Below are 24,362 nucleotides of genomic sequence, written 5' to 3' on the forward strand. Positions count from 1 at the left end.
TTTAATCCATTTTGGCCCGTCCATTCAGGGAAAATCTTTCCACAACCTTTGTTTTGTATGTTAATGGTGCCTCGGCTTTGCCTCCAGTATCTTAATCTTATGAGTATTCCATTCCAAATGTTAGTCAGTCATTGCAACAGAAGAATTACTTGATATCAGTCTTAAATTTTCCTTTCAACAAATTGAACCTATCACTCTCCCTTGTCAGAGTCAAGTTTATTATGCAGTGTTCTAGATTTACATCTTCTACATGGTTTATTATCGTGTATATCTTTAGCATCCCATCTGAATTTCTTCCTTTGAATGTGAAAGCCCAGGTCTCTCCAAATTCTTTCATAAGTCTAATCTTTCTTTCACAGCTCAAATCTTTTAACACTAAGCATCAGTTTCAAAACTCTTCCCCAGTAGCTCAACTGAGTTTGAATGTTTCTCTTCTATCTCCATGGTCAAAACTGCGCACAGTATTCTTGATGTAGCCTGACCAGTTTCTTCACTAGCAAGATATCCTTTGACTATACTCGATCAATTTTGTGTAAAATGGTCGCACAACCAGATATGGCTGAATTAACGAATTGTTTGTTTTAATTTTTTGCCTTCATTTCCTTCCCGCCTCAAAATTATTAGGTCCTGGAATCAGGATGAAAGCAGAAAATTAAAAACTGCACGTATTGTTTCAAATGCTACTCTTCTTGCATTTACTGGCATACATATTTTTAGACGTGTCAGAAGTATGCTTCCCAGAATTTTAATTTTTACATTAAAATTATGCATTCTGGTCAGTTTTTTAATTTCACAGTTGATGGATGTTGAACCAATTTTAGATAAATGCAATATTGCATCTTTTTATTTTCAGACCAACCTGAGCATTAGTTCTCTAAGTCTATCTCTGATCATTCCTTCTTCCTCTGCCCAAATCACAATCTTATTTAACTGCTTTGCCCTCCTGCAACTTCAACTTGAAAATCCTGCTTTGTTCTGGGATTGGACTGTCCTGAAGATAATGTATGATTTATTACTTAACTAGGAATTCGAACTTGCAGTACAATGATAGGTCCTAAACTGAAGTAGCAAAATCATAAGAGCAGCCATCGGTTCCAGCAACATGCATGCCAACCTAGAATAGTAGTAAATATTAACAAACAGTATTAAACAGTCTCCCAAAACTCCCTAATGCAAAATTAGCCCTAAATCGAGGAAATCTATTATACCGAGCACAATGAGGATAGAATAAAGCAGGAACTTCACGTCTGTGTTCAGGGATGAACTGGAGGTTAAATATGATTGTAAATTGGACAGAGGAGGGAAAGAGGGATTGATTATTGAGATCAACTTCAAAGAACCAATGGTTAGGATGATCTGAATACAGGTGAACCCAATATTTTCTTTAACAATAAATTTAACTTGTGCAAGGTATAATGATATGAGCAACATCAAAAGTCATTATTTCATTTATATATTATATTCTGCTTCCTATATTTTCTGCTGCCTGTATCCAGGACCTGACTTAATCCTGGTGCTTCAGTTAATTGAGACTTTTCACACCATGTTGTGCTAGCTCTGATCTGTTTCTCCCATCCTGCTCATATGCTGCTGAATGATCTCTGATTAATTGTTGGCTGAATCTTTGCTTCCTGTAGTTGCTAAATCTGCTCTGCTCAGCTCAACTTTCAGAGCGATTACACTGCTCTTAACTGCATCAGGTTAGACTCACTCCTCGAAGCTGCTCCTGTTATTTGCAGTCTAAACTCAACTTGCAGCCCTACAACTGTCCTTGGACTAGCTCCCAATCTGCATTGTTCTGAGGATTTACTCTTCACCCTCCAACAGCTCTCTGGAAATTGATTTGTGTACACTCCAGGCCGTGTCCATGCTATATACAGTCAGCTTCAACCTATTACAGTAATGTTGTGGACTGTTTCATGCCATCTCCTTCCTATCTTCTATTTATCTTTTTTTTATTAAACGCATTTTATTCAAACTTGTATCAAAGTAGGTTACACCAAATAAACACCCCGGGAAACATTCTTCCGACCGCCACTCCAGCAAAATTCGTTGCTGTGCAATCAGCGAGGCGAAGGCCAAGACATCGGCCTTCCTCCTCTCCATGAGCTCTGGCTTCTCTGAAACCCCAAATATCGCCACCAAAGGGTCCAGGTCCACCCCTCCTCCACTATCCTGGTTAAGACCGCGAACACTCCCACACAAAACCTTCACAATTTTTCACAACCCCAAAACATGTGTGCATGATTCGCTGGCCCCGCCCACACCTCTCACACTCATCTGCTACCCCCTGAAAGAACCCACTCATTCTTGCCCGAGTCATATGCACGCTGTGCACCACCTTAAACTGTATCAGGCTCATCCTTGCACAAGAGGAGAACCCGTTTACCCTTCGCAGTGCCTCACTCCATACTCCCCAATTGATCTCCATTCCCAACTCCGCGTCCCATTTCTCCTTAATCTTCACCACCTGCCCGCCTCCCTGCTCCCCAAGCCACTTATATATATCCCCAATTCTTCCCTCCCCTTCCACATCGGGAAGCAGCAGTCGCCCCAGCAGGGTGTATCCCGCCAATCTAGGGAACCCCTTCCAGACCGTTCGTGCAAAGTCCCTAACCTGTAGATACCTGAACTCGCTACCTCTCGGCAGCTCTATCCTCTCCCTTAGCTCTTCCAGACTGGCGAACCCTTCCTCCAAATACAAATCCCTCACCTTGACCAGCCCCACATCCCTCCACCTCCTGTATACAGTATCCATCCCCTCTGGCTCAAACCCATGATTCTCGCACAGCGGTGTTAGCACCGACATTCTTTCCACCCCAAAATGGCTCCTCAGCTGATTCCATATCTTCACCGTGGACTGCACCACTGGGCTCCCCGAATACCTACTCGGAGCCATTGACAATGCTGCCGTCACCCTAGCCCTCAAACTAGACCCCTTACAAGATTCCTCCTCCATCCTAACCCACTCTACCTCTTCTCCTTCCCACCACCGCCGCACCTTGTCCACATTTGCTGCCCAATGATAATGAAGCAAGTTTGGCAACGCCAACCCCCCCTGCGGCCTCTGCTTCTGTAGCAGGGTCCTCCCCACCCTTGGCACCTTCCCCGCCCATACAAAGTCAGAGATGATTGTGTCCACTTTCCGATAAAAGGCCTTTGGTATAAAGATCGGGAGAGCCTGAAAGATAAACTAGAACCTCGGCAGAATATTCATTTTCACCACTTGGACCCTCCCCGCCAACGTTAATTGCAGTGTATCCCACCTCTTAATATCCTCCCTGGCCTCCTCCACCAGCTTCATTAAGTTCCACTTATGGAGCCCCGTCCATTCCCTCGCAACCTCTATCTTCTATTTATGACTGTGACTCTGATGACCTATGCCAGGCCTGCATAACCTGGATTCCCTTTGTATGTACTTTGGCTGCTGTTACTGAACTGTGCCCCTTATATTGTCTAGCACTTAGCCCCTCTTGGGCCTCTTCCTGGAACCCAACCAAACTGCCTAGCGTTTCTCTGCTCTTGGGTACTATATTTTCCCTGCTTTGCTTTCCTACTCTTCTGCCCTTACTCCTTGAAATGACTCATGACTGTTTCTCAATTTACTGAGGCACCTGTTACTACCTCTTTAAAAGCATTACCTCTTCCCCAGCCAGCCTTCCACTCACAGCTAACCAGACCAACCTTCTTCTCCTCTCACTCCCTACCTCCCGTTGTGCCCTTAGCTCTGTTGGATTAATAACACTGCTTTCTTTCATTTCCTTCCAGAATGCTAATTTTCTTGCACATAAGGCCCTTGCAATCCTTAATTTTATTGTGGATGATTGTTTTCAATTTGGGTTTGCCCATTACTGAAGCCTGCCCATCTGTGTATCTCTTTTATTATCTGCCCTACCCAAATTGCTGTGGGGATAATGTGTTCCTCATTCAGTCACATGTTGATTTTTCCTCCTACTCCTATGGCTCCTCATCTTTAAGCATCTCACTCTGCTCCAGCCCTAACACTTGGGCTTATAAATGCCCTTTCAAATCCTAATTTTCTGCTATCTTCCCAAAACTCCCATCTGACTATCTCTCCGAGATAACCTTCTTCCTTCCCTCAACCTGTTTGCTAACTGGTTGGCATTCCCTGGGATTTCAATTGCCAACCCTGCTTTCCTCTGAATTCACTGAAAACCTTTCCTCTAGATCAGGGGTGGGCAAACTTTTCCGTGCAAGGGCGACATTCAGAAATTCAGAATTTTAAAGGGCCGCATAGTATATTAAGTAAAATAATTACTTCACCCGGTTATGATTCTGGGCGCGTCATATAGAACACAGAACATAGAACAGTATAGCACAGAACAGGCCCTTCGGCCCTCGATGTTGTGCCGAGCAATGATCACCCTACTCAAGTCAACGTATCCACCCTATACAAGTAAGTAACCCAACAGCCCCCCCCCCCCCCCCATTAACCTTAAAATTTTTTAATTTTTTTTTAAATTTAAAAAAAAATTTTTTCGCGGGCCGTAGTTTGCCCACCCCTGCTCTAGATAAACATTCCTGCCACTATTCATCCATGGTCTTCTCTTGGACCCCTCTTTTTCCTGTGGTTTTGATCATTATAAAGACTGCCTGTGTCTAGTCCATTGAATTCCTCATAGCCCTACCAGAATTCTTTTGTATCTGCTTGTGGTTGAATCTTAAAATAAACTCCACAACTCAGTCACCCATCGCTGAGAATGTACATCACCACCCGTGTCACCTAATGCATGAGAGGTTGTTAAAAATCCAGTTTGCCAACACCTGACCATGTCGTACAGCACTCGCTATAACTCTTCATGTTTCTGTAACCTGAAATACAAACAAACTTTTGTTTTAAGGTTGCCGCACAGGAGAGGCGAAGATGACCAAAGGCTTTAACTTGGCCGCAAGATTTATTATCCACACAGTAGGACCGCGATACAATGCTAAGTACAGAACAGCTGCTGAGAGCTCCTTGTATAGCTGCTACAGGAGTGTACTTCTATTAGCCAGGTAAAACATCTTGAATGACAAATAAAATGGAACATGAAAAAGAGAACTTAATCTCAAAGTTGTCATCTAAGATTTTACTTTCAATTTATTTTATTAGTGTGCAGCATATGAGCGTAGGGTGAATTATTATCTTTTCTGGAAACCCACCCAGATCTAAAGAATTACTTAATTTCATTGTAAACTTTTATCTGAAATAAGTAGCCAATTGAATCCAGTTAAAACTTCCAAAGCAGTGTATTGGGCTTTCATTATTTTGGCTGAAATTTCAAAAGCATTTTCTCTCAATTCCATAATTCAGTTGCTGCTGCGAGTTCCACATGCTCACCCAATGGTGACGTCAGCTGACACACTACTTTGTTGTTGCATTCTATCTCTTTTTTATCTGACCCAGGAAAGGAAAACAGATGATAATTTAATGGCTGTTGAGATACTATACTTCATGTGCAAAGGGTGACTGTTAAACAAAATCATTGTTTTGATATCAGGAAACGAAGATGATGTAGTAAAATGCACAGCTGATCTGAAATGTGGTTGAGATAAAATATTGAGAGGAGCATGCTATTGCTATAAGAGCCATACTTTGATGTGCAATGTAGTGTTGTGCATTGTCTTCTAATGTTCTTTGTACTTAAAAAAATCATACTTGTAAAGATTGTATTGTGCAGTTTTTCGTATTTGTTGCGGTGTATAGCCTTTTCAGATGTCTGTCCACGTTTGTGTCTTCATGTTTGTGTACAAAGTGAAATTGATCTGATTGTAAACAATGGAAGGGAATTTTGCACCATCCTGATTTTTCTTTTGATCTGTTGTAGGGAGCATTCAATGTCCTCAATAGGTCTGTGTGTCATCAATACACCAAAAAGAGGCTACCCTTTGGAGGATGCTACCAACATTGCTCTGAGTATGTGTTGCTTCTTGTCGTCTGTGATAGCTTTGTGGAGGGACAGAGAAAGTATATTGAGAGAGATCAAAACTTGTTGCTATTTTGAAAGTCATGCCCGCTTTCTGGCTTGCAGCCTTGATTTTAAAAATGATCATGGAGATGAATGCAAGAAGGTTTTTATGAAAAATAGACAAACTCTTGTACTACAGTTATCTTTCACATTACAGACCTTTAATTGGATCAAAATGACCTTGTCACCGGGGTTCACAAGGATTACCATTGCTGCAATATAAAGGTTTTTGTCACATTACTGGGCTCAGATTTGTTTTTATTGATTTAAAGAGCTTAACATTTTTCATTGATTTGTGATTTCCTAGATCAGTTAACTTTTAAACATGCTTGCAAATTGTCCATTATTAGCATCACAGTACAAGACCTGTTGTAAAACCTCTCCCTCCCACTTGCCATTCCATCTGTTTTTCATAAAAATCATGGAATTTATCAAAGAAAAATTAGAAACAACTCAAAACTTATTATACTAATAAAATAATTGCCCGAAATTCATTATTTGTATACAAGCACAGAAAGAAGGCCTTGGAGAAGGTGCAGAAGAAGCTCATTAGGATGATATTAAAGATTAAAGATTTCAGTTATGTAGCAAGATTGCAGAATTGTTTTCGAAGCAGAGAAATTTAAGGAAGGAGACAAGAAAAGTATTCAAAATGGAAATTTGATAGATGAATTGGGAGAAACTTTCTTGTAATTAAGTCAGTAGCCAGAAGTCATGGATTCAACATAGTTGGCGCAAGAACTAGAGAAACGGTTTCTCACTGAGGGTGGTTAAGATCTGCAAAATGCGACCTGAAAGTGTGGCGGAAGCAGAATCCATAGGGACTTTCAAAAGGCACAGGTACTTGTAAGAAGACTAATTTGCAGGGTTAAGGAAGAAAAGCTGATGTATAAGAACTAGATAATTCAAAGAACCAGCACAGACAAAATTAAAATTGTCTCCTTGAATTACAATATTTTATGATTCTATAACCTTTTTTTGTTAATTTGTTTAATAGTGATGGTATTGAGGGTTCAGCAATCCTTGACACTTAGACATGTAGCATGAGGAAGCTAATTGAGTATATTTAGTTGAAAATTGTAAGATTGTTGAAGGCTTTTGTGCTAGTTATTCGTGTCAGTTTTTCTGTGTCCTGATCAAACAGTTGAGCAATATACTTTAGATCTTTAATCCACTGATTTTAGTACTGAAACTCAAACCATCCAATAATTCAAATTTAAGCAACATGAATGACAAGTGTGAATTTAGTCCTTTAAATATTTAAAATTTAAAAATAAATATTTCAATATAGGTTAGCACTCGGTATTAATACAACCAAATATTTTGACATCTCCATTATCTAATTGCTTACACTTTTTAAAAAAAAAAAAAATTTTTATTGAAAAATTTTGTATTTATACAACAACATCGAACCATAATAAAATACCAACAATAACAATAATAATAGCAATCATAAACATTCGCCCCTCCTCAATGAACAACACAACATTATAACAACAACTTAAATTAACACAATGTTAAGTTACATAACCATAGAAAAAAAAATAGAAATTACAATAAGGAACACCCCTTCCTCTCTTCCCCCCCCCCCCCCCCCCCCCCCCCCCGGGGTTACTGCTGCTATTGACCAAGATACCTATCTTTGAGCCAGGAAGTCCAGAAAAGGCTGCCACCGTTTATAGAACCCTTATATTGATCCCCTCAGGGCAAATTTGACCCCCTCCAATTTTATAAATCCCGCCATGTCACTGATCCAGGTCTCCACACTTGGGGACCTCGCATCTTTCCACTGCATCAAGATCCTCCGCCGGGCTACTAGGGACGCAAAGGTCAGGACACCGGCCTCTTTCGCCTCCTGCACTCCCGGCTCCGCCGCAACTCCAAAAATCGCGAGTCCCCACCCTGGTTTGACCCTGGATCCAACCACCCTCGACACCGTCCCCGCCACCCCCTTCCAGAATTCTTCCAGTGCCGGGCATGCCCAGAACATATGGGCATGATTCGCTGGACTCCCCGAACACCTGGTGCACCTGTCCTCACCCCCAAAGAACCTACTCATCCTAGTCCCGGACATGTGGGCCCGGTGCAGCACCTTGAATTGGATGAGACTAAGCCTCGCACATGAAGAGGAAGAGTTGACTCTCTCCAAGGCATCCGCCCAAGTCCCGTCGTCTATCTGCTCCCCAAGTTCCCCCTCCCATTTAGCCTTCAGCTCCTCCACTGACGACTCCTCCACCTCCTGCATTACCTTATAAATGTCAGACACCATCCTCTCTCCGACCCACACCCCCGAAAGCACTCTGTCCATCGCCCCCCGCGAAGGCAGCAAAGGGAATTCCTCTACCTGTCGCCTAGCAAACGCCTTTTCCTGCAAGTATCTGAACATGTTCCCTTGGGGGAGCCCAAATTTATCTTCCAGTTCCCCCAGGCCCGCAAACCTCCCGCCAATAAACGGGTCCTTCAATTTACTGATGCCCACCCTTTGCCACCCCCTAAATCCCCCATCAGTGTTCCCCGGGATGAACCGATGATTTCCACCTAATGGAGCCTCCATCGAGCCCCCTGTTTCCTCCCTATGCCGTCTCCACTGTCCCCAGATTCTTAGGGTCACTGCCACCACAGGGCTCGTGGTATACCTCTTAGGAGAGAGCGGCAACGGCGCCATTGCCAAGGCACCCAGGCTCGTACCTCTACATGACGCCATCTCCATTCTTTTCCAAGCCGCCCCTCCCCCCTCCATCACCCATTTACGCACCATTGACACATTGGCCGCCCAATAGTACCCCAAAAGGTTGGGCAGCGCCAGCCCGCCTCTGTCCCTCCCTCGCTCCAGGAAAACCCTCTTCACTCTCGGAGTCCCATGTGCCCACACAAAGCTCAAAATACTGCTAGTCACCCTCCTAAAGAAGGCCCTGGGGATGAAGATGGGCAGGCACTGAAAGAGGAACAAGAACCTCAGAAGCACTGTCATTTTGACGGACTGCACCCTCCCCGCCAACGACAATGGCAGCATGTCCCACCTCTTGAACTCCTCCATCTGATCCACAAGCCTGGTGAAATTATGCTTGTGAAGAGTCCCCCAGCCCCTGGCCACCTGCACCCCCAGGTATCTAAAACTCTCCCCTGCCCTCCTAAACGGGAGCCTACCAATTCCTTCCTCCTGGTCTCCAGGGTGCACCACAAACACCTCACTCTTGCCTAGATTTAGTTTATAGCCTGAAAAGGTCCCAAACTCAGCTAGCAGCTCCATCACCCCCGGCATCCCTCCCACCGGGTCCGCCACATACAGTAACAGGTCATTGGCATACAACGACACCCCATGTTCCTCCCCACCTCATACCAAACCTCTCCACTTCCCTGAATCCCTCAACGCCATCGCCAATGGCTCGAATGCCAATGCAAACAACAGGGGGGACAGGGGGCAACCCTGCCGGGTCCCTCGGTAAAGCCGGAAGTACTCCGACCTCCTCCCATGCGTGTCCACACATGCCATCAGGGCCTCATAGAGCAGCCTCACCCATCTAATAAACCCTTCACCAAATCCAAACCTCCCCAACACCTCCCATAAGTACCCCCACTCCACTCTATCGAAGGCCTTCTCCGCATCCAGCGCCACCACTATCTCAGCCTCCCCCTCAATCGCCGGCATCATGATGACATTCAACAATCTCCGCACATTCGTGTTCAGCTGCCTTCCCTTCACAAAACCTTACACTAGCAAAATCTGACACATTATCCATCACACTGATACAGAAGAGCTATAAAATTTGAAGGGAGGAAAAATTAATAGCTTCTATTTGTTCTCTAAAGGAAGGTCGGTAAGCAATTAAAAGTTTATAACCTGTTTAATTTTTCTCATATTTTAATTCGCAGGAACAGTTAGACGGTTTTTGGAGAAACATGGAGACACTATTGAGACTGTAGTTTTTGCCGTTACAGATCTAGAAGAGGTAAATTATCCATTATTTTAGATGAGGTCTTAAACTTTAAATGTGAAGCTTAAATAACCAGAGCATCCTTAGTCATTTCTTCTGGATGGGTTTTTCGGGCTTTATTTAAAGCTACAGTTGTCATTTACTCGTGTTGACCTATACAGTGAAACTCTTATTGAGCATTTGCCATTGGCATTTAAGAACAATAAAGCAAACAAGCAGATTTGGTGCCAACAGCGGCAGTGTTGGCCTACAACTCTGAGGCATTTCTTCCTGCAATAATTTGCAGTCTTATGAGTATTTTCTGGCCATGATTTCACCCAGTTTTGTGTAGGTAGTAAAGCAGTCATTTCAGCTGACCTTTTACGAAGTATTTTTTGAGAAGTATTTTTCAAACTTTATTTCCCAGGAACCACTTTTGCTAGCCAGCCGACCTTCATGACACTTGCCATGTTCGTATACCTTTAATAAGAAAGGGGAGCCTGCTTGGTCTTCACAAACTAACTTGAATCACGTTGAAAGGAGGAGCGGTTGAATAAACTCGGTTTATTCTCACTGGAACAACGGAGGTTGAGGGGCGACCTGATAGAGGTCTACAAAATTATGAGGGGCATAGACAGAGTGGATAGTCAGAGGCTTTTCCCCAGGGTAGAGGGGTCAATTACTAGGGGGCATAGGCTTAAGGTGCGAGGGGCAAGGTATAGAGTTGATGTACGAGGCAAGTTTTTTACACAGAGGGTAGTGGGTGCCTGGAACTCGCTGCCGGAGGAGGTGGTAGAAGCAGGGACGATAGTGACATTTAAGGGGCATCTTGACAAATACATGAATAGGATGGGAATACGGACCCAGGAAGTGTAGAAGATTGTAGTTTAGTCGGGCAGCATTGTCGGCACGGGCTTGGAGGGCCAAAGGGCCTGTTCCTGTGCTGTACTTTTCTTTGTTCTTTGAAAGAAGGAAAGGGCAATGCGCATATCAAGTGCAGACTTCAGCCTGTTCCTTTATGCCATCTTCATCTTTATGGAAACGGAAAATCCAACCTCGCACATGTAGGTCATCGTGAAGGGCAAAAGCAACAAAATACTCGTTTAACTCGGCACAGGATACTCCTGGGAGATGATACTCCAGAATGATGACAGCCTCGTGGGCTTTTGGTGTGTTTTTAATCTTTTTTAGTGTCACAAACAGGCTTACATTAACACCTGAAAAGCCCCTAGTCTCCACATTCCAGCGCCTGTTCGGGTACAGGGAGGGAGAATTCATAATGTCCAATTCACCTAACAAGCACGTCTTTCGAGACTTGTGGGAGGAAACCGGAGCACCCGGAGGAAACCCACACAGACACTGGAAGAACGTGCAGACTCCGCACAGACAGTGTCCCAAGCCAGGAATCAAACCTGGGACCCTGGTGCAGAGAAGCAACAGAGCTAACCACAGCTACCGTGCCACCCATAATGGGTATCACAGGTTGGGTACAACAGTGTAGTCTGTGGGGTCAGCTATAAATTGATAACTGACGCTGGGTCTCGGCTCAAAATGAATTTTTCACCCATCACTTCTCTTTCAAAATCTGAAACTTCTCCTCTCATTTGTCAGTACTTTCCTGCATTTAACACGCATGGATTTTGCACTTTATTTGCGTTGGCACAATTGATAAAACCAGACCTCAAAGAAAAATCGACTTTATACTGTTGTTCCTGAGTTAAGCTTTTTGAGTGTTAACCAGAGACCCTGGCACTCTGTACAGAGCTCTCTCCAGCAGATTCTGTTGTGAGATACTGTCCAGTAGGTACACTGCTTATTTGAATTTCTAGCCATCAGTTACTTTTAAGAAAACAATTCATCTTCACAGTCCTCTTGTCTGCAGCTAGAAAATGGAAATAGCTCTGCTCTGTGATTTGGCGGCAAAAGCATGTACACAGAGGGCGCTTGACATGCTCTTTGCTGCGCTTCTGGCTGGAAGACTTCACACAGCCTCAAGGTGGCAGCGGCCATCATTCTTAATTTTAAAGCCAGTTGTGGCCGTTGGGCGCTTTTCCTGCAAATTGCGGAACGGTGTGTCCAATGACCCTGCGGCCCTCCTGACATCCGCCTGCGACCCACCCATGGGTCGCGACCGCACTGTTTTAAAAAAAATATCCTTATCACTAGGTGATAGATAATGATCACTACTAAAATGTCAACCGTCTTTGAAGACTTAGGATTTTTAAGCCTGTTCAAAACATGCACAATTTCTACAACATGGGAACTGTGGCCATACTGGAGGATCACGCCCTGAAGGTGTTTTGCAACATAAATTAAGCTTGTAATTTTGTCATTGTGCATTCTGTCACTGTTTTGATTGTACAACAAAATGACTTTAAATCCTAAACTAGCAATGCTTTAATCTACTTTAATGAGAGGAAACGTAAAAATGCGAATTACTGAACTAGGAGACAACTTATTGTTGTGATTGGAGTTGAGATAATTCTCCAACCAAACAGAATTTTAAAAACATAGCTCAACACTCAGTAAAGTTTCCAAAAAAGAAAACCCGCTATGTAGTAGCAAGCCACTCAATTGGGAGTTTAAATTATTATTTCTATACTTAGCCATGGCTGCTCACATTGTGAAGTGAATAATTTAGCAGCCCTTGGATTTGCAAGAATATGGTGATCCCAATCATAAGGGCAGCTACTATACATTAAGATTTGTTTTCTTTCTAATCAAGATATTGGGAAGTCTTTTCCGCGAGTATTATTAATGGTGCAGACTAAACTGAGATTTATTGATAATGGATCCGTAATGTACCAAACTTTGTGAAGACAGCACACATCCTTTCCTCAATGCTGACAAACCTTGCTTTCGAGCACAGATGCTCACAAGCTAATGCAAGAAGGGGGGATTGTTACCTCTGGACTTGTATAATGACGACAAAATGTATTTCTGTAATTTAACCTTTCTATGAACTTTGCAATTCAGCACATTTGTATTGGTAATTCCTTATTAATTTGTGGTATTGTGAGTAATGATCAAAAAAGTGGTGCTGTGACCACAACTTTTCACAATATACATTGAAGTTCTGAAGAACTGAAGGCACTGTTGCTAAGTTTGCAGATGTTACAAAGATCTGTAGAGAGACAGATAGTATTGAGGAAGCGGGGGGCTGCAGAAGGACTTGTACAGGCTAGGAGCGTGGGCAAAGAAGTGGCAGATGGAATAGAATGTGGAAAAGTGTGAAGTTATGCACTTTGGAAGGAGGAATGGAGGCATAGACTATTTTCTAAATGGGGAAATGCTTAGGAAATCAGAAGCACAAAGGAACTTGGGAGCCCTTGTTCAAGATTCTCTGAAGGTTAACGTGCAGGTTCAATCGGCAGCTAGGAAGGCAGATGCAATGTTAGCATTCATGTCGAGAGGACCAGAATACAAGAGCTGGGATGTATTTCTGAGGCTGTATAAAGCTCTGGTCAGACCCATTTGGAGTATTGTGAGCAGTTTTGGGCCACGTATCGAAGGAAGCATGTGCTGGCCTTGGAAAGGGTCCAAAGGAGGTTCACAAGAATGATCTCTGGAATGAAGAGCTTGTCGTATGAGGAATGGCTGTGGGCTCTGGGTCTGTACACGTTGGAGTTTAGAAAGATGAGGGGGAATCTGATTGAAACTTACAAGATACTGCGAGGCCTGGATAGAGTGGACGTGGAAAGGATGTTTCCACTTGTAGGAAAAACTAGAACCAGGGGGCACAATCTCAGACTAAATAGACGATCCTTTAAAACAGAGATGAGGAGGAATTTCTTCAGCCAGAGGGTGGTGAATCTGTGGAACTCTTTGCCGCAGAAGGCTGTGGAGGCCAAATCACTGGGTGTCTTTAAGACAGAGATAGATAGGTCCTTGATTAATAAGGGGATCAGGGGTTATGGGGAGAAGGCAGGAGAATGAGGATGAGAAAAATATCAGCCATGATTGAATGGCAGAGCAGGCCTGATGGGCCTTATTCTGCTCCTTTGTCTTATGGTCTAAGCGTGTAAAATATGTGATCAGCAATGTACATCTTGAATGTATAATGCAATCAGAGTAGTGGAAGATTCAATGTTTCCTAAAAGTAAGGCCGGCATAATCACAGGTTTAAAGAAATTAAATTTATGAAATGTAAACTTTTAAGGATTATTCAAGGTGTATTTAAATGTGAGACCGTGAGACCTGATGCTCATCACGACTTTGGCATGGGCCTTTACTAGACCATTCGTTGCTATCTTTTTCGGTTGTGTTTCAAAAGCAGAAACTGTTACAGTTTGAACTTCTTTGGGGGTGTAGCGTCTACAATGTTGATCATTGATATTCTTCCCTTTAGGGTATCTACATGAAGTTGATGCCTCTTTACTTTCCAAGAAGCTTGGAGGAAGAGAGGAAGTGTCTGCCGATTCTCCCGGCTGATGTAGGGAATGCTGAAGGAGAACCAGTCATTGCAGAACGTCAGATACGTATATTGGATAAACCAGGCATTCCTCATCGTGAGTGTTCCCATATAAAGAAGCATTTTTAAGGCAGCGATATCATTGTTAATTGGTGGGTGCTTAGGTTGTATACTTTATCTAACTGGATGCTCCGAGGATAATTGGGCTGGTTCAAAAGGTATTTTATAATAATAATAATCGCTTATTGTCACAAGTAGGCTTCAATTAAGTTACTGTGAAAAGCCCCTAGTCGCCACATTCCGGCGCCTGTCCGGGAGGCCGGTTGGGGAATTGAACACGCGTTGCTGGCCTTGTTCTGCATTACAAGCCAGCTGTTTAGCCCACTGTGCTTCCCTAGTCTCCACTGTTCCTTCCCTCGGGTAGTTATAGTGTGCTGTGCTCTGCCTGGTGTTATAGTCTTGCATTCTTTATTACATTGTGGTCATTAATTCAAATGTGAGTTTAAACAAATGATGAAGTATTAGTGATTTATTTGTCTCCCTTACCTTATCAAAGAACATAGTAGGAGTCTTTGAGTTTCAAATGTATTTCAGTTGCAGAACCCTGGTTTATTCAGATCCCCTTTGCTTTGATCTGGTCACAAATTCAAGAGCAGATTAATCAGCTAACATTCATGGATTGCTAGGGTCCAAGCAAGACTGGCACTGTATAAACCTTACAATAAAGATGTTGTATGGAACCCTATCCCTAAACTTAGTCCAGCAAATAGATGTCAAAGCCATTGCATCTGATTTGATTGACCCCCCACCCCACCCTTTTGGGAAATAAGATTGCTTCCAAGCCATCTGGATTGTCTTACCTGGTTTATGGGCTGCCTTGTAGAATATATTGATTTGGCCACGCAAAGGTGCTGTCTGATCAGGGAGCATTGCTTTTTAAAATTTCTTCATCTTATCCCTCTCAATCCCTCCCATCTTTGTTTCAACGGTACAGCTTAGGTTGCAAATGCAGCAGCGTGGTGTAATTAAATCTGTGGCTTGCCACTCTGCTGTGTTGATCATTGCTTTTCCAACATCCTGCTTAGAAGTTTGATTTATGAGCAAATTCTTGAGCGTTCGTCACTTGATATGTTAAATGTTGGTACTGCTGGCGTGACTCAGATTTTGAGAGGCAGAGCAAGAAATATAAACCTCTGTCTCTATCAGTGAAATGTTTTAGCTTTGAGGGCTGCTGTTGAATTATGGAATGCTACTCCATTTATCATTATTGTAGATGAAGGTGAATCTGATGACGAACACCTTGAGCTAGAGTACATTGGAACGCATGCATTTGCTAAGATGGAAGGAGATATCGATAAACAGAGACGGCTGATTCTTCAAGGACAAATGTCCGAAGCAGCAGTTCACAAAGCACATCAGAGAAAGTGAGTAAGGAGTGTGTGTGATGAAAATGTGAAAATTGCGTTTACTTTTCCGTTTACTGCCGATTAAACTATATCCTTGTTTCTTGGTTTTGGTTGACCGTATACCGAGGACAGAATTTCCAGGATGGTGAATGGCATGTAACGTGCTCCCATCGACTCTCAGAAGCTCTGTCATATGCTCAATTAAGCTCTGATTGATATTGGGCGGGACTTCTATCTGCCGTTGGAAGGAAGTCCTGCCTTGGAGAGCTGTCAGCCAATCTGATTGGCTGACAGCTCTCCAACCTGTCCAGCCAGCGTGCTGTTGTACAAACTCATTCAACCAACCGGCACAACCCACCCCACCCAAATATATCTATATTTTTTTTTTAATGTTTTTATTGACATTTTCTAATATACAGAGCAAGGATAAGCGTGGATATACATTACGAGACAAACAAGAAAAGAAAGGATAAAGATCAGTATTTCCGTAACAGTCTGTTCTATTATTTACATCAGTCGTCTTACTTATTTACAGTAGTGATTGCGGTTTCCTGTTTTTTTTTGTTCTCCAGTCGGTTTTTTTTGATAATTTTAATGAGGTATTTTTGGCATTGTTAACAGTAGAATTACAGAATGAGAAAACAAAAGGACTGTACAATAAACAAAGTACATAGTGCAGTTGCCGTAATCTGTCCCACCCAGGTCTGCCTAATTGACCCCCTATACTACATTCCCCTAACCCTCCTCCTCCTCTTTCCCCCCCCCCCCCCCCCCCATGCTGACAATTAATTCTCCGCAAAGAAGTCAATGAATGGTTGCCACCTCCGGGCGAACCCTAACAATGACCCCCTCAAGGCGAACTTGATTTTATCCAAGTCCAGGAAACGCGCCATGTCTGACAGCCAGGCTTCCGACTTCAGGAGCTTTGAGTCCCTCCAAGCTAGAAGTATCCGTCTCCAGGCTACCAGGGAAGCAAAGGCCAAAACGTCAGTCTCTTTCTCCCCTTGGACTTCCGGGGCCTCTGAAACCCCACAAATCGCCACCTCTGGACTCATTGCCACCCTTGTGGTCAATACTCTAGACATGATGTCCTCAAACCCCTGCCAGTATCTCCTAAGTTTTGGACACTCCCAAAACATGTGGACATGGTCTGCCTGTCGTCTCAGACACTTTACATACCTGTTCTCCATGCCGAAGAATCAGGGACACTGTCATGTGGGCCCGGTGGACGACCTTAAACTGAATCAGGCTGAGCCTGGCACATGTTGCAGTCTCATTAACCCTGCTCAGCGCGTCCGCCCACAATCTCCCCTCCCAACTCCTCCTCCCATTTATGCCTCAGCTCCTCGGCCTGCGTCTCCTCCACTCCCATGAGCTCCTTGTAAATATGAGACACTTCCCTCCCCACCCCTCCTCTAGGGAATCTCCCTTCCTAGAACAAATCTCCCATCCGCTCAATCCCCGCCCTCTGCTATACCCGAAAGCCCCCGTCCAACCTCCCCGGGGAAAACCAATGGCTGTCACGTATCAGGGACCAGACCAATGCTACCGTTGCTCCCACATGCCTCCTTGACTATCCCCAGATCCGAAGGGCTGCCACCAGTACAGGACTGGTGGAGAAGCGCACCGGCGGGAACGGCAGCGCGTCGTCACCAGCGCCCCCAGGCTGGTACCCCCTTCATGAGGCTGCCTCAACCCGTTCCCAAGCCGACCCTTCCCCCACCACCCACTTCCTTATCATGGCTATGTTGGCCGCCCAATAATAGTTGCTGAAATTTGGCAGTGCAAGCCCCCCTTCCTCCCGGTTCCACTTGAGCATCACCCTCTTCACTCGCGTGGACTTGCCCGCCCATAAAAAGCACAAAATGATCTTGCTTACCCTCTTAAAAAAGGAATGTGGAATGACTGTCTGTGCGGAGTCTGCACGTCCTCCCCGTGTGTGCGTGGGTTTCCTCCGGGTGCTCCGGTTTCCTCCCACAGTCCAAAGATGTGCGGGTTAGGTGGATTGGCCATGCTAAATTGCCCGTAGTGTCCTTTAAAAAAAAAAAAGTACGGTTGGGGGGGGGGTTGTTTGGTTACGGGTATAGGGTGGATACGTGGGTTTGAGTAGGGTGATCATTGCTCGGCACAACATCGAGGGCCGAAGAGCCTGTTCTGTGCTGTACTGTTCTATGTTCTATGTTAAAATGGGGAGACACTGGAACACGAATAAGAATCCCGGGAGGACCGTCTTAACTGTCTGTACTCTCCCAGCTAACCTCCGGAACTCCCCTCGCATCTGTTCTACCAGCCGGGACAGGTTCAGCTTGTGCAGTCGACCCCAACCCGCGCCAATTGTATTTCCAGGTACCTGAAACTGTCCCCAACTAACCGGAACGGCAGCTCCCTCAGCCGGTCCCCTTGACCCGCTCCTGAACTGCAAACATTTCACTTTTTGTCATATTCAATTTGTACCCTGAAAATCGGCTGAATTCCCCCACGGTTGCCATGATTCCATCCATCCCCGCCGTCGGGTCCGAAACGTACAAGAGCAGCAGGTCATCTGCGTACAATGAGACTCTAAGCTCCAAACCACCCCCCGCCCCCCCCCCCCCCCCCTGCCAGAACCAGCCCCTTCCGACCCTCTGAAGCCCTTGGAGCAATTGCCAGCGGCTCTATAGCTAGCGCAAACAGCAGTGGGGAGAGGGGGCACCCCTGTCTCGTCCGCGGTGCAGTCTAAAATAGTGGCAAGACGTCCTGTTTGTCCTCACACTCTCCTCTGGGGCCTGATATAGCAGCCTGACCCAGTTGAAACCCACCCCAAATCCAAACCGTCCCAGCATCTCCCATAAGTAGTCCCACTCTACCCGGTCAAATGCCTTCTCCGTGTCCAATGGGGGCATCATGATCACATTGAGCAATCTTCTTATATTTACCACCAGTTCCCTACCTTTAATGCACCCTGTTTGGTCCTCCCTAATAACACTCGGCACACAATCCTCAATCCTAATGGCCAAAAGCTTTGCCAGCAGTTTAGCATCCACGTTGACAAGGGAGATTGGCCTGTAAGACCCACACGTCTCCGGGTTCTTGTCCCCTTTTAAAATTAAGGAGATGGTAGCCTGCAACATCGTCTGGGGCGGCTCCCCTCTGTCCCTTGCCTCATTAAAAACCTTGACCAGCAGCAGTCCAGTAGGTTTTTGATCCTGGCTGGGTCCCCTGTTCCTCCCCCTTTTTTTTCCTGCCCCCCCCCCCCCCATCTTCCCTCGTCTGTTCTTGTACCCTGCTCCAGTTGCATTGGTATGATGGTGTCTCTTGTGATTTTGTTGGGCATAGATGGGTTCCAGGTCTCTCTGCCCCCCCCCCCCCTTTGTGTGTCGTAACTACCCACTCCTGTTCTTTGGCTGTTAGCTACAAACAGGTCTTGGAACAATCGATTGAATGGCTCCCGTGTTTTGTGGAAGCCCTCCTACCACCCTCGTGGAGAATTTAATTTTCTCCATTTGGAGAAATTCTGATATGTTGGAGAGCCAGTCTACAGCTTCGGGTGGTGCTGCTGACTGCCAGCCAGGCAGGATTCTCTGGTGAGTGATTAGGGAGGCAAAGGCAAGGTCATCAGCCCTCCTCTCCATGAATAGATTTGGCTGTTCTTAGACCCCGAGGCCAGCCACTCTTGGGCAAGGCTCCACCTTCATCCCCACCACCTTGGGCATTGCCTCAAAGAAGGCTATCCAAAACCCGGCAAGCCAGGGCAAGACCAGAACATATGGGCATGGTTGACCGGGTCTCCTTGGTACATTTGCATTTGTCTTCCACCTCTGGGACGAAACTGCCCATTCGGGTTCTGGTTAAGTGGACTCTATGTACCACGTTTGGCTGCATTAGGCTTAGCCTTGCACATGTAGAGATGGAGTTGGCCCTGTGCAGTGCTTCGCTCCAAAATCCCCACCCTATTGCAAACTCCCAAGTCCTCCTCCCACTTCTCTCTCGTCTTGTCCACTTGAGTGTTAGCTATCCCTAATAGTCGGCCATACATGTCGCCACAGTTCTCTTTCCCTAGGATGTCCGCGTCCAGTAGGTCTTCCAGCAATGATTGTTGTGGTTGTTGATACATGCTGGGCCTTTTTCTGTCAGATCCTTAAGCGTTGCCAGTCTCTTGTCAGTGTCCGTCCGTCCGTCCTGTCTCCACCATTAAGGTGGCATCCATTGTTGCTGACGTGAATCTGTGGTAGTTGCAGATGGAGGCACTGACGAACATTTTGGTTAGTCCGAATTGTTGTCGCAGTTGATTCCACCGCAATGTTGCCACCACCACTGGGCTCGCTGACTACTTATTCGGTGAGGATGGTTGTGGCTAGGGCCCAGAGGGAGGTCCGTCTGCAGGAACCCTCTTCCATAACCACCCACTCAGCTTCTGGTTCCTTTATCCACCCCTTTACCCTCTCTGCAGTTGCCACCCTATGGTAGTATTGCAGGCTTGGGTGGGCTAGGCCCCCCCATGGATCTCATTCTTTGCAGTAATCTCTTTGGGATCCTTGCATTCTCCTCTCCTCTCCCCTCTTCCACTCTTTCCCCCCCCGGCCTTGGAAATGTAGATCGAGATGGATCTGAACAGGAAGAGGAACCTGGGCAGTACGTTCATCTTGATCGTCTCCACACTCCCTGTCTGGGAGAGTGGGAGTGTGTTCCATCTCTGCAAGTCCTTTATTACTTCCTCCATCAGGCTGGTCAGGTTCCACTTGCGGATCCCTGTCCAGTCATGAGCAATTTGGATCCCCAGGTAGTGGAATTTTTGTTGGGCGTATTAGAAGGCAATCCCTCCAGCTCTGCCCCTCCCCCTTGCGGATTCACCGGGAAGATCTTGCTTTTGCCCAGGTTATGTTTGTAGCCCGAGAAGGCTCCAAACTCTTTCAAGCGTGCATGATTCCTTCCATACTGCTTTGATGTTAGGGCGAACAGTAGCGGGGACAGCAGGCATCCCTGCCTTGTGCCTCTGTGCAGCTGGAGTACTTGGGGATATTCATCAGTACGCTCGCTGTGGGAGCATTGTAGTGAACCCTGATCCAAGCCCGAGCAGCTCCAGTACCTCCGCGAGGTACTTCCATTCGACTCTGTCGAAGACCTATTCTGCATCTAGGGAAACTATCATCTCTGATGTTCTCTTCCTGGATAGGGTCGTGATTACATTCAGCAGGCGCGTGATGTTAGCTATCTACCTTGACAAAGCCCATCTGGTCTTCTGCTACCACCTCTTGGCGAGAGTCATAACTAGTATTTTCACGTCTGCTTCGCAGCGAGATGAGTTTGTAGGAACCGCATTCTGTTGGGTCTGTCTTTCTTGGTTATCCGCAAGCTTGAAGCTTGTGCTAACATAGGCAGCAGGGTGCCCCTCACCAGTGAATCTATGAACATCTTCTGCAGAAGTTCGCCGGGAAACCGTCTGGCCCCGGTGCCTTTCCCGCCTGCATGGAGCTAATACTCTCCCATGACTTCTCCCAGGTTTAGTGGAGATTCCATGCCCCATCTCCTATCCTCCCCCACGATTGGCATGTCCAGTCCATCGAGGAACTGCTTCATCCTCCAACCCCTGCTGGGGGCTCGGAGGTGTACAGCCCCCTGTAGAAGGTCTCAAATGGTTCGTTGGCCTTTTCCGGCTTTGCCAGTAAATTGCCGTTGTCCGTAATCTGAACTATTTCACTCATGGCTACCTGCCTTCTCAGCTGGTGAGCCAGCAGGTGGCTGGCTTTGTCTCTGTGTTCGTATAGGGTCCCACGTGCCTGGCGGAGTTGGTACATTGCTTTCCTCATGGAGAGCAGGTCAAAGTCCATCTTCCATCGAAAGCTTTTTCCTCTCCTCCAGGATCGGGGCCTCGTAGTATCGCCGGTCAACTTCCAGAATGGCGTCAGACAGCTGTTACCTAGTCGCCCTCTCATCCCCATCTCTCCTCGCTCTATATTAATATAGGTGCATCTGTTGGAGGAATAGTGAGACAGCAGTGCGAACCACAGAGTCATGCTGCCCTTGGGATCAAACATACTTAACTGATGGCCGCGGTCACCGTTCTCACCATAAGGCTGGGCCCCTGCGCTCCAGGGTTTCCCTTTGTTCAGAGGGCACCCAAAATGGCTGCCCAACTGTGAATACTCCACTGCACTCCAGGGTTTCCCTTTGTTTAGGGACCCTCAAGTGGCTGCTTGGGGCACCGTTTTGTTCCAAGTCGCCACGTGTGGCCTGTTGTAGCCAGCCTAATGCCCTCACTTCTTCTTTACCGTACACCTCTTGTGGTGTTTTCTTCTTTTCACCGTGCCCACCTCTGTATCTTTCCCCAGTTGTCTCCCTGTTACTGATGTCTGCCCCCACCCTCCATTTCCCACAATGGGGGTGCGCCTCTTATTTAACAGTATGGCTACCTCGCCTAGCCCTCGTCCCATAGCAGGAATTGTAAGTCTGCCTCACCCAGCCCTTCAATACTCTCAATAGGTGCTTACATAGAACATAGAACGATACAGCGCAGTACAGGCCCTTCGGCCCTCGATGTTGCACTGACATGGAAAAAAACTAAAGGCCATCTAACCTACACTATGCCCTTATCATACATATGCTTATCCAATAAACTTTTAAATGCCCTCAATGTTGGCGAGTTCACTACTGTTACAGGTAGGGCATTCCACGGCCTCACCACTCTTTGCGTAAAAAACCCACCTCTGACCTCTGTCCTATATCTATTACCTCTCAATTTAAGGCTATGTCCCCTCGTGCTAGCCACCTCCATCCGCGGGAGAAGGCTCTCGCTGTCCACCCTATCTAACCCTCTGATCATTTTGTATGCCTCTATTAAGTCACCTCTTAACCTTCTTCTCTCTAACGAAAACAACCTCAAGTCCATCAGCCTTTTCTCATAAGATTTTCCCTCCATACCAGGCAACATCCTGGTAAATCTCCTCTGCACCCGTTCCAAAGCTTCCACGTCCTTCCTATAATGAGGCGACCAGAACTGTACGCAATATTCCAAATGCGGCCGTACTAGAGTTTTGTACAACTGCAACATGACCTCATGGCTCCGGAACTCAATCCCTCTACCAATAAAGGCCAACACACCATAGGCCTTCTTCACAACCCTATCAACCTGGGTGGCAACTTTCAGGGATCTATGTACATGGACACCGAGATCCCTCTGCTCATCCACACTACCAAGAATTTTACCATTAGCCAAATATTCCGCATTCCTGTTATTCTTTCCAAAGTGAATCACCTCACACTTCTCCACATTAAATTCCATTTGCCACCTCTCAGCCCAGCTCTGCAGCTTATCTATGTCCCTCTGTAACTTGCAACATCCTTCCGCACTGTCTACAACTTCACCGACTTTAGTGTCGTCTGCAAATTTACTCACCCATCCTTCTGCGCCCTCCTCTAGGTCATTTATAAAAAATGACAAACAACAACGGCCCCAGAACAGATCCTTGTGGTACGCCACTCGTAACTGAACTCCATTCTGAACATTTCCCATCAACCACCACTCTCTGTCTTTCAACTAGCCAATTTCTGATCCACATCTCTAAATCACCCTCAATCCCCAGCCTCCGTATTTTCTGCAATAGCCGACCGTGGGGAACCTTATCAAACGCTTTACTGAAATCCATATACATCACATCAACTGCTCTACCCTCGTCTACCTGTTCAGTCACCTTCTCAAAGAACTCGATAAGGTTTGTGAGGCATGACCTACCCTTCACAAAACCATGCTGACTGTCCCTAATCATATTATTCCTATCTAGATGATTATAAATCGTATCTTTTATAATCCTCTCCAAGACTTTACCCACCACAGACGTTAGGCTCACCGGCCTATAGTTACCAGGGTTATCTCTACTCCCCTTCTTGAACAAAGGGACCACATTTGCTATCCTCCAGTCCTCTGGCACTATTCCTGTAGCCAATGATGACCTAAAAATCAAAGCCAAAGGCTCAGCAATCTCTTCCCTGGCTTCCCAGAGAATCCTAGGATAAATCCCATCAGGCCCCGGGGACTTATCTATTTTCACTTTGTCCAGAATTGCCAACACTTCTTCCCTACGCACCTCAATGCCATCTATTCTAATAGCCTGGGTCTCAGCATTCTCCTCCACAATATTATCTTTTTCTTGAGTGAATACTGACGAAAAGTATTCATTTAGTATCTCGCTTATCTCCTCAGCCTCCACACACAACTTCCCACCACTGTCCTTGACTGGCCCTACTCTTACCCTAGTCATTCTTTTATTCCTGACATACCTATAGAAAGCTTTTGGGTTTTCCTTGATCCTACCTGCCAAAGACTTCTCATGTCCCCTCCTTACTCGTCTCAGCTCTCTCTTTAGATCCTTCCTCGCTTCCTTGTAACTATCAATCGCCCCAACTGAAACTTCACGCCTCATCTTCACATAGGCCTCCTTCTTCCTCTTAGCCGAGATTCCACTTTGTTGGTAAACCACGGTTCCCTCGCTCGACCCCTTCCTCCCTGCCTGACTGGTACGTACTTATCAAGAACATGCAATAGCTGTTCCTTGAACAAGCTCCACATATCCAGTGTGCCCAACCCTTGCAGCCTACTTCTCCAACCTACACATCCTAAGTCATGTCTAATGGCATCATAATTGCCCTTCCCCCAGCTATAACTCTTGCCCTGCGGGGTATACTTATC

The 24,362-nt window shown here is 45.7% G+C and overlaps 1 protein-coding gene across 8 annotated transcripts in view; it reads left to right on the top strand.

The window, feature by feature from the left end:
- The window catches only part of gdap2 (ganglioside induced differentiation associated protein 2), a 72,275-nt gene that overhangs the window by 22,115 nt on the left and 25,798 nt on the right, over window positions 1-24,362 (top strand). For all 8 annotated transcript variants that reach the window (XM_038801998.1, XM_038801997.1, XM_038801992.1 and 5 more), the window contains 5 exons: window positions 4,863-5,016; window positions 5,829-5,917; window positions 9,843-9,919; window positions 14,232-14,391; window positions 15,568-15,718. In XM_038801998.1, the coding sequence (XP_038657926.1) occupies window positions 4,863-5,016; window positions 5,829-5,917; window positions 9,843-9,919; window positions 14,232-14,391; window positions 15,568-15,718 (631 nt within the window). The remainder of the gene's footprint in view (window positions 1-4,862; window positions 5,017-5,828; window positions 5,918-9,842; window positions 9,920-14,231; window positions 14,392-15,567; window positions 15,719-24,362) is intronic.

Source organism: Scyliorhinus canicula, chromosome 7, assembly GCF_902713615.1.
Source record: "Scyliorhinus canicula chromosome 7, sScyCan1.1, whole genome shotgun sequence".
Lineage (NCBI taxonomy): Eukaryota > Metazoa > Chordata > Chondrichthyes > Carcharhiniformes > Scyliorhinidae > Scyliorhinus > Scyliorhinus canicula.